The sequence below is a fragment of the Humulus lupulus genome, chromosome 1 (genome assembly GCF_963169125.1).
Source record: "Humulus lupulus chromosome 1, drHumLupu1.1, whole genome shotgun sequence".
In the NCBI taxonomy this organism is placed as follows: domain Eukaryota; kingdom Viridiplantae; phylum Streptophyta; class Magnoliopsida; order Rosales; family Cannabaceae; genus Humulus; species Humulus lupulus.
The window spans coordinates 195,730,349-195,741,087 of record NC_084793.1 but is presented as its reverse complement, the minus strand read 5'-3'; the positions used below and the strand labels follow the sequence as shown (position 1 = coordinate 195,741,087).

Genomic DNA, 10,739 nt, shown 5'->3' with positions numbered 1-10,739 from the left:
AATTTAAAAAATAGAAATAAAAACTAAAGAAACAGTAACCAGTTACCTGAAACATATAGCTTTTACAATCTAACACAGAAGTAACCGGTTACACCATCTTCATACAATAATAATTGAAACCTATATGAAAAAAAAAACATGTACATCACAATATCTTCACACTTTAAAAAAAAAAAAAACTCCAACACTATTGAATAAAAAAACATACACATTAAAATAATATACATTAAAAAAAACTTTATATTAAGCCAAAAGTTGAAACCAATTCTTTACATTGACCAAAAAAAAAAAAAAAAAACCATACATAAGTCCAGTACTAAAACAGTACCCAGTTACAAACCACAACTTCACTATTAAACAACGAAAGAAAAAAAAGACATGGTCGTTAATACAGCTAAAAAAAAAAAAACTCCAACATCTCTACTTATAATTCCTCCTCCTCTTTGATTTCTTTGATGGAGCATCATCTTCTGTCTTGTACCCACCAATCTGCTTCTTTTTTGCATGACTATACAAGTTAATGGCAAGATAATCACGATAGGTAGCAATTTTGGCAGCCATGTTCTTCGGGATGTCATCAATCTTCCCATGAATAAACAAATCAGCATACTTGATAACAAATACTCCACAATCACTGCAAAAAAAAAAAAAAAAACACAAAAAACACAAAAAACAGAATATGAAATTACTTAAAAACAAACAAAATAGAAAAATAAACAACAATATACAAAAAACCAGTTACTTACTTATCCTCTTGAAATGGCAAGTCTTTGGCAAAGTTAAAATCAATTGGATCCTTCTTCCCAACAGAATATGGACCAACATTCAAGTCCAAATCTTTCCTAGAACAATAAAAATCAAGAAAATCTAGAAAATATGGTAAAACAACAGAGTAAGCCTTCACATATGGCAAAGCAATACTCTCATTCTTCTTCCCCGTCAAAGAATTGTAGACAGTTAACATCCTACTCTTAATGGAAAAGTGAATAAAAACCCAATGCAACTGAACCTTCACATGCACAGGAAAAAGAACATGATCCACATCCACCCAAGGAGTGTTACAAAACAAATATTCACCAATAATGTAATCTGAAATTAGATTATCAAAACGAATGATGCTTGAATCACATTTGGCTGCCACAAAGTTATCATACAAACCCTTGATAGTTGCATCAAACCAAGAGTCTGTAGTTGTAACCCTCTTGTTCAAACCATCAACCAGCTTAATCTTCTTCCTCAGGTAATAAAAACATACATTTATATGCTACAAAAAATAAATAAACATACAAAAGTTAGGAACCTGGTTACTACCCATAAATAAAAAAAACAATTTACAGACAGTACTAAAAGGAACCTGGTTACTTGTCTTAACCATGATCAACAACAAAAACAAAACATCTAAACAAAACAAAGACTAATTAAGAATTATTATACCAAGAACCTGGTTACTAGCCAATATATAATAAAAAAAAAACAAGTTACACACAATGCTTCAAAGAACCTGGTTACTACCCAAAATTTAAAAATATTTTACACACTTATTAATAGGAACCTGGTTACTTGACTTAAACATGATCAAAAAAAAAAAAAAAAAAAACATCTAAACAAACAAATACTACTAAATAAACATTATAACAAGAATCTGGTTACTTACAGTGTCCATAAGCTCCTCCCCACAAGTTTGAAGCTTGTAAAACCACATTTTCTCAGAAATTTTAACAAATGAATAATCCATTGGGGGATTGATAATGTTATTGACATCAGAAAATTTCTTCTTCCTTCAAAACAAAAAATATATATATATATATTAACAAACAATTAAATATCAAGAATAATAATATTAAAGAAAATATAAAAAAACATACTTATTCTTAAAATTCATTTTATCCTCAATCCAAGAAATATAATCCAGGCAATTATTCTTTGAAACATTCTGCCCTATTTCATTTTCAAATGGAACCAATCCTCTAACAATCACCACTTCCACTCCCTTCCTCTTCACAGTTTCTTTAACATCAGAAGAACCAAACTCAGTAACAAAAGGAGACTTGACATGAGTACTAGGTTTAGGCTCCCTCTTTTCAATAGCAACAGGAACCTCATCATCATCACCAACCATCACAACCTTCCAATCATCCTTACTCCCGGTAAATTTCTTTTCTCCTTCTGCATACTGAACAGTTCTATCAATAACACTCAAAATCTCTGGATCAACATATACTTCTTCAAAACTTAAACCAACTGAACTGAACTCAGGCTTGTTTGTAAAATCCTATAATGAATAAAAATAAAATCAATTACAACAAATTCAATTTTAAATAAAATAATACAAGAAACAAAACAAAAATAAATTACAAAACCTTATCTCCACCCACAACATTTGACAACTCCAACCCAGAATAAACAGCATCAAAATTTTCATTTAAATCCTTCTCAACACCCTAAAAGAAATAATGAAACTGGTTACAACAGTAACTGGTTACACTAAACAACTACAGAAAGAAAACATACTATTAAGAAAAATAAACTAGTTACCTTACTACCATCAAACTCTTCAGCTGAATCATTTCCACAATCCTAGCCAAAAAAAAAAAAAAAAACTGGTTACAACTAAAAATGGTTAAAAAAAACAATAAAGCATAAAAACAAACAAGTTACCTTAGAATCATCAGAAATAGGACTGGAAACATTATCAAAATCATCTGGCTTTTCCCCTTCATTAAAACCAGCACTTTCATCACTTGAATTTGCAACTTTTTCAGAATTTTTTGCAACAAATTTTGCAATCATTGCAGATAAATCACTGAGTTTCCCCATGAACTCAGATCTCATAACTGCAATGTCACTAATAATAGTTTCTTGGCATGCTTTTATTGATGAGATTGATTCACAAATCAATCTCAACTTTTCACTATCAACCTACAAAACAAAATAAAATACTTTACAAAACAGCAAAAAAAAAAAAAAAGACAAAAAAACCTAAAAAGAAACCTATAAATTTCAAAACAAAATAATATATTTTTTTTAACTAAAACAAACAACAAAACTAACCAGTACCTGGGTACCCGGACTACTGTCTCCATCTTCAGCACACACCTTCGGCAAGTATAGAGGCTCAAACTTAAACTTCTTTACTGCCAGTTTCTTTCTCTCCTCAGAAGACGGATAGACATTCAGGATAGTCAACTGAATAAATTAAAAATATATATATACAAAATCAAGAAAACTGGTTACCATCAACTGAAACCAGGTACACAAACAAAAATGCAAAAATGAATCAAACAAATTTAGCAAGAAACCAGTTACAAAACAAAAAGATTATACCTTCTGATTGTTGAAAACATTTCCCACCAAGTTTGCATAGAACGCATTATCTGTACTCTTCCAATTCAACAAACGGGGAAATTTTTTCCCAACCCGTTGACAAAACTCAGGACTCAACTCAGCTATACTTTCATAAATCCATACAAGAAAAGCAATGGGAAACCCAAGAAGTTTGTAAGGGTGAAGGCCAACCTTCCCATCAACGAACAGTCCATCAAATATTTTATTCCCACCCTTCAAAGCAGTTTTCAAATATTGAAAACTCCTATCCCATACAAACTTGCCAAAACTAATATTTGCTAATTCAGAAAAATCTCGATCAACCATCTCAAAAAAGAAATCATCAACCAACTTATCACTAGTATAGCCGTACAAATAGTTAACTAGGATATGAACTATACCCAATTTGACAACATCCTCATCATCAACTAGATCCTTACTAATAAAAGCATTGCGTAATTCAGACTTCGACACCTTACCAACAAAACGGCCAAATATTTTTTTCTTAAACAAAACCTTCTTTTTTAGAAAACGACTTAAATCAAAATCACCATCACATCTAAGACCCGTAACTAGAGCAAACTCTTCAATAGAAAACCTACACACTCTACGACCAAGCTTAAACCACATTTCCTCTTCCTCCCTCTCATGAGATACCTCTCTCAATAACACAAGCTGGGCAAGTTGAGTTTGAAAATGAATATCACATACTTCTAAAAAGTGCCCAAATGGGGTCTTCTTAAACAATGATTTCTGACTTTTAGTCAACTTAGATTTCAAGTCAGTAATGACACTCTTGTCATTAAAATGTTGAACCTTACTACCAAACCTCTTGGAGGGGTATATTTTTAAATGAGCCTGCAGAAAAAAACAAAACAATTAAACATGCAACCAGTTTCAAAAAATATAAACATGAAAAATTTATAAGTACTTTACATTTATAAAACGACTTATATGTATTTAACTTTGTATGGTTTAAATATACATATAAAAAAAAAACAATTCATTCACTAAGGTAAACAAGTTCAAAACTCATTAAGCAACATCGTTCACTGTTATCTGTAAAGTAACCAGGTACATATGTAACCAGGTACACATGAAACCAGGTACCAAAAAATAATAAAACAGCTTAACAACAAAAAAAAACACAGCAATAACAATAAAACAAACACAAAACAGAATTTAAGATTATGCAAATTAACTACAAATCTACAAGAACCCAGATACACAACCATAAAAAAAATTAAAAAAATAGAATCCACATGTAACCAGGAACACATGTAACCAAGAACAAAAAAAAAACAGTTTAACAACAAAAGAAAACACAACAATAACTATAAAACAAACACAAAACAGAATTGAACATTATACAAATTAACTACAAAACTACAAGAAACCAAATACACAACCATAAAAAAATAAAACAAACAGAATCCACCCAATGTGAAACACAACAATAGAAACATAAACAGATGAACAATTTTATATTATAATAATTAAAAAAAATAAACACATACCACAACATGTTTAGTCTCATGAGAATCATCTCCAGCATCCTTACTACCAGATGCACACGAATCCTTCGCCTGTTTAACAGTGGAAGGCGATTTACTTGTCTTCCTTGCAACAGAGGAAGGGGATTTACTCTTCTTCCTTGCAACAGACTTCAAATGTGTAATGTTACTCCTTCGAGGAAGAATCTCGCAAATATCATCCCCTACATTCTTCGATTCATCCTCTACTATACCAGAAATTTTTCTCCGAACCAGAAACACCACCGCATTCACCACAGTGATCCATCACACAAATTCGAGCAAGAGAAATATCAATGCACTGCATAAAAAAAAACAAACAACACAAATGAAAAAAGAAAAACAGATATACACATATATAGAGCACAAATTACAAATAACTACCCATAAACTTCCCAAAAAATAAACTGATCAAAAACTGACAAAAACCCCACTAAAAAACTAACGATAAAATCGTGCACCAAATATAAAAACCGTCATTAACACAGATTAAAAAACAACCACCCACGACAGAAAAATATATAATACAAAGCAAAATTAACAATCAATTTACATTAAAAAAAAATAAAAAAAAATAAACCCTGAAACCGGGTACTCACCGATACGAAAACACCACAAAGAGGCACAAATCCACAACGAGAAACTTATAAAAATCCTAAGAAAAAGAAAAAAAAGAAGAAATCAACACAAAAAACCAAATGCTGAAAGAAAGAAAAAATTTGAACCAAACGATATATAAAAAACGTGATACTGAAGCAAACGGAAAAAGACATACCTGAAACCAGGTACTCACCGAAACGAAACACACGCACAGAGGGCAGAAAATCGACAACAAAGAACTCAAATAAACCCTAACACAAGAACGAAAACTAAGAACACAAATCACCACTGAAGAAAACGTGATACTTAATAAAATATACTAATAAAATTCAGAAAACGTGAAGAAGATAAAAACGTGAAAGAGGCTGGGTACTCAAGTACCTGCATGCATACTGGGAATTGATTTCCTTACAAAAAAAAATTCAAAAAAAAAATAAAATAAAATAATAAAAAAAACACATAAAATGACTAAAAAGCCCTCACAAAAATACACATAAATGCATAATAAACCACTACTGAATTAAAATTTTCTTACAAAAATGTTTACCAAAATAATAAAAATAAAAAGACAAAAATTTACTCATAAAAATACCCCTATAGAAAAAAAAAACGTATACAAAAAAATATGGGATATAAAAGCAATATTTTAATAAATATGGGAAAACAAAACCCATAAAAAAGGAAACAACAAAAAAAATCATAAAAAATGCACACAAAATAAAAAGCCATATATATCAAATTTTAGTGAATTTTCCCATATTTCATGTAAATTCCTCTTAATTTAATTTTAAGAAAGTTAAGAAATTGGATAAGTTTCACTGAATCAAATTTTGAGCCTTTTTGCATTTGGAAAGAGTACGAAATGTGGATTTTTTTTTTTTGACAAAACGAAATGTGTTTTACTTGTGTCTTTTTTTGTCAGGGTTTTACTTATAACGTCTAGATAGCTTATTATTACCTTATGATTTATAAGTATTAACTCACACTCTAATTTATGATTTTAAATGACTTGTCTAAATATTATTCGTCAAGACAGACAATCTTTGACAGAAAATTCTTAATTCGAGCTTTTATACTGTAACTACATATATTCTGCAATACAAAAGTCGCAAAAAAGCAAAAATATTGTAACAAAGTAGTCTTTCACGATGTTCATTTTCATTTCTACCCAATTCTATACTCATACCAACACAACTATTAATAGGAGAGAAGGAAAGTAAATAGATGAAGCTAATCAGTTAGAGATTGATTTGGTTTCTATTAAAGCTTAATCTAATAATTACAATCAAAATCCAAGGGCTCAAAGTTTATTGGCATCATAATCTACTTGTATCTCCTGCAAAATTGAAGGGGAAACATTAAAAACCAAAAAGACTACACTCCAATTTATTTATTTATTTGAAGGCTCAGATAAGACTACAATAAATAAATAAATCAACTGGTGCTGCTAAATAGTCCAAACTAGAATTTGGCAGCACAGGCCTTGGAATAATGGTAAAATAGTATTTTTTTTTTCATATTTGGGCACGAAGTTTTAAGACCCATTTCAGAAAGTGAGTAAGAGATGGCTATAAGTTGTTGGAGACTACTGCCAAAATCCCCATTTCCCACAAAAGCCAACTCTGTACTTCCAGTTCCTCCATATCTCTCCTTCTCAAGACGAACCTCTCTAGGTGTAGCAGTTGCTGCATTTTCCCCAATGGCTTACGACAAGGAGCTCGCTGCGGCCAAGAAGGCTGCCTCTCTCGCTGCTACACTCTGCCAGGCATCACTCTCTCTTTCTTTATCTATCTGTATACATGTTGCGCGCTTATATATGAGTTTTTCTGTTTCTGCAGTATGAGAAATTGCTGTTTTATCAAAACTCAGAACCTGGATTGTAGATCTAAGAATGAATTTCTAGCTTGGTAATTTAATTTGATGGGACATCAGAAATTTAAAATCATTCTCTCCAGCAAAACCCATGTGGATTTTTAATTCAGTTTATTCTTTTGTGTGGATTTAGCTGTTATTGTATGTATCGACCCATCGAAAAACCGTGGAGATGGATTTACTGATCAATTTGACTTAGTTGCAAAACTAAATAGTATTATTTGGATGTTATGTAGTTTTGGGGTTTAAGTTAATGTTTCCCTTCTAATGCCCATTCGGGTGGTCTTTCAGCTCATAGTCTGGCTGTGCATTCTTATCTTTGACTTTTTAAAGTATATATATGTATATATGTGTGTGTGTGTGTGTATATATATAGATATATTAAAATCTAAAGTTAACAGGTATCAGTTCGTGCATTATACTTCCCACAGTTTTGTTGTTGTTGTTGGCGAACACTAGTTGGAAAATGTTTTTGGTCAAAGATGTGGATTCAATTGATTTCAAGTTTGTTTATTTCTTCTTTCTCAGAAAGTGCAAAAGGCACTGTTGCAATCAGATGTTCATTCAAAATCAGATAAAAGTCCTGTTACTGTGGCCGATTATGGTTAGCTTTCATATATTCCTATGTATTAATTTTTCAACAATTTGACAATTCAATATGCTCATCTTGATTACAAAAAAGGTATATTAATTATGACTATCATCTTTCCTATATTACTTTCACTAAACTCAGGTTCACAGGCGGTTGTTAGTTTTGTATTGGAGAAGGAACTTCCTGCTGAATCATTCTCTCTAGTGGCTGAGGAGGTGAGTATTTAGACTTCTCAAGAGTCTCAGTGATGTGAAGAAGTTGCCTTCTTTCTCTCTTAAATTTTAAATTTTGCTTTTAAGTTGATGAACTTTCCCAGGATTCAGGAGATCTTCGCAAGGAAAGTGGCCAGGATACACTACAGCGCATTACAAAACTTGTAAATGATTCTCTTGGGAATGAGGAAGTGTATACTGCTACACCTTCATTGAGCACAGAAGATGTGCTTAGAGCCATCGACAATGGAAAATCTGAAGGTGGTTCTGTTGGCAGACACTGGGTTTTAGATCCAATAGATGGTACCAAAGGGTAAGCTTCAAAACTTGAGTTATTTACCGTTTTGTAAGCCTTTTTTTAACATCTCCGCTTCATCTTCATCTTCATCATCTTCAGGGAATATTGTATCATCCACATAAATAATGAGTGTAGTTACCTTATTTTCCTATGTTTGAAGAATAATGCTCGAGCTTGAGTATAACCTTGTTGTGGAATAGCTTTTGCAACTTAAAGTCTACTTTACACCAGAGGACAAGGAGGAAAAGACGGAAGTTAGAAGACTAATGAGCTAGCTAAACTACCAAACTTGTATTTACAACACCATATTTTCTTTACTTGGTTAGCTCATGGTGTTATTTCTAATGTGCATTCATCTAGACACAGTAGAATGAATGTGGAAAAGTTCATACGATAATTTTTTTTTCAGGGATATGTTCTTTAAATTAGAGTAGAAAACTTTAAATTGCGTATTTATTTTCAGAACATAATCTGTCACTTGTGCCCACATTAAAAATATTAGGGAGTTTAACAGACGCTCGCTCTATTGATTGGTTTTCCCACTGCCATCTTAATATAATTTTTTTCACTCTTCTGCTGGTGGAATTAGCGAGTTAGTAATGTAACATATACTCATATGTACTCATTTACTTTGCTTAATTCTGGATATGATGTCAATATAGCTACAATTAGTTTTGGGTAGAGTTCTGTTACTATCATTCTTTAGGTTATAAATTTTAATATTTGATGTTTTAAGCCGCTTCAGTTTGCTTATCTGTCCTAAGTGGTAATTTATGAATTTTACTTGTTTTGCTTACTAGCCTTTTGCTCATGTGTATTGTATTTTATCACGTTTAGATGTCTTATACTTGTGAGATTGTCCCATAGATTTGTCAGAGGAGACCAATATGCCATAGCTTTAGCATTGCTAGATGAAGGAAAAGTAGTCCTGGGAGTTCTTGCTTGTCCAAATCTTCTTCTGGCATCCATTAATCAACAGTCATCAGAATCATCACATGATAAAGTTGGTTGTCTTTTCTTTGCCAAAGTTGGTGAAGGAACATATATGCAGTCACTTGATGGTTCTTCACCAGTAAAGGTCAATGCCTGCTTACATTCACTTATTTCATTAAATATTTATTTGTTATTTTGATAGATTTTCTCATCAAACAAGTCATGAAAGTAGGCATTCGAGTTTTGAAACTGTAACTTTTTACATGTTTGGTGTCCCCAGGTGCACGTTAGTGCTATTGAAAATCCAGAAGAAGCATCGTTTTTTGAATCTTTTGAAGCAGCACACTCATTGCATGACCTGTCTAGCTCCATAGCTAAGGTAATGCATATTCTGCAATAAACTTCTAAGCTAGCTGTCATTTTTCTTAACATTTTATTTATGACAGAAACTTGGCGTCAAAGCAACACCGGTTAGAATGGACAGCCAAGCGAAGTATGGAGCACTATCAAGAGGTGATGGAGCCATATACCTTCGTTTTCCTCATAAAGGGTACCGCGAGAAGATTTGGGATCATGCTGCAGGATGTATTGTTGTGACTGGTAAACATATTACACTTTCCAAGTAATCTTATTTTTCTTTCTCATTTCTTGGGGTGGAGTTGCCTGCTAGCGGAAAGTAACTGGTGCAGGGCTGTATCCAAATTTCCATAGTAACCAAATAATTCACTTCTTTTCCTGTTTTCTTAACATGTCTGTTTGTTGATGAAATCTACAGAGGCTGGTGGTGAGGTCACGGATGCTGCAGGGAACCCTTTGGATTTTTCAAAAGGAAAATATCTTGATCTTGACACAGGGATAATAGTTACTAATAAGAAATTGATGCCATCACTATTGAAGGCAGTTAGAGCATCAATTGAAGAGAAGGTTTCTTCCTTGTGATTCTTTTCGTACCATTGACTGTTAAAGTCAAATAAATGTTTGCCAAAATCAGAATTTTGTGCTCCTTGACTTTGGTAAGTCATGAGATAGGTGGATTTGTTTCAATGTAAGCCTCATGATATCCAGAACCCGAACACGCTTCAAACATCAATAAAAGTGAAACTGATAAACCTTTAGACGTGATTTCTTCCCATTATCCATGTAAATTGCTTGGCCAGATTTTGTTGAAGATCAATTGTATAAGGTGATAAATAAATAGAAATTCAGATTTTTTAACCCTACAGTCCAGAAAATAATGTATAATCTATAAATTTAAATCCTGTTTGGCCAAGACCGTATCAACTCGTGCTATAAACTTCGTAGCACTCTCGTTTGGAGCATTTGGATATTGCATAAGATTAGATTGTCTTGGATTGAGACAAATTTATTACTTCCCT

At 32.3% G+C, this 10,739-nt stretch overlaps 2 protein-coding genes across 2 annotated transcripts; one reads left to right on the top strand and one right to left on the bottom strand.

Moving 5' to 3' along the window:
* Window positions 1–803: 803 nt before the first annotated feature.
* Window positions 804–5,111, bottom strand: LOC133802128 (uncharacterized). Its single transcript, XM_062240389.1, has 5 exons — window positions 4,842–5,111; window positions 3,325–4,182; window positions 3,058–3,186; window positions 1,655–2,919; window positions 804–1,264 (listed from the first exon to the last, which is right to left on the bottom strand). The coding sequence occupies exons 2-4, from the start codon at window positions 3,952–3,954 to the stop codon at window positions 2,611–2,613; spliced, it is 1,068 nt and encodes a 355-aa protein (XP_062096373.1). The 5' UTR covers window positions 3,955–4,182; window positions 4,842–5,111; the 3' UTR covers window positions 804–1,264; window positions 1,655–2,610.
* Window positions 5,112–6,922: 1,811 nt separating this feature from the next.
* LOC133802108 (SAL1 phosphatase-like) lies at window positions 6,923–10,478 on the top strand. The gene is made up of 8 exons (XM_062240350.1): window positions 6,923–7,221; window positions 7,857–7,932; window positions 8,062–8,135; window positions 8,237–8,445; window positions 9,298–9,508; window positions 9,644–9,742; window positions 9,810–9,963; window positions 10,139–10,478. Exons 1-8 carry the CDS (start codon window positions 7,021–7,023, stop codon window positions 10,300–10,302), a joined length of 1,188 nt encoding a protein of 395 aa, XP_062096334.1. The 5' UTR covers window positions 6,923–7,020; the 3' UTR covers window positions 10,303–10,478.
* The last annotated feature ends 261 nt before the right edge of the window (window positions 10,479–10,739 follow it).

Coding starts and splice junctions, on each gene's coding strand:
- LOC133802128 (XM_062240389.1), bottom strand. CDS start 3,954: ATGTGGTTTAAGCTTGGTCGTAGAGTGTGTAGGTTTTCTATTGAAGAG. Junction 3,187..3,324: donor ATGTTTTCAACAATCAGAAG/GTATAATCTTTT, acceptor TAATTTATTCAG/TTGACTATCCTGAATGTCTA. Junction 2,920..3,057: donor ACAGTAGTCCGGGTACCCAG/GTACTGGTTAGT, acceptor TTTGTTTTGTAG/GTTGATAGTGAAAAGTTGAG.
- LOC133802108 (XM_062240350.1), top strand. CDS start 7,021: ATGGCTATAAGTTGTTGGAGACTACTGCCAAAATCCCCATTTCCCACA. Junction 8,446..9,297: donor CCAATAGATGGTACCAAAGG/GTAAGCTTCAAA, acceptor ATTGTCCCATAG/ATTTGTCAGAGGAGACCAAT. Junction 9,743..9,809: donor TGTCTAGCTCCATAGCTAAG/GTAATGCATATT, acceptor TATTTATGACAG/AAACTTGGCGTCAAAGCAAC.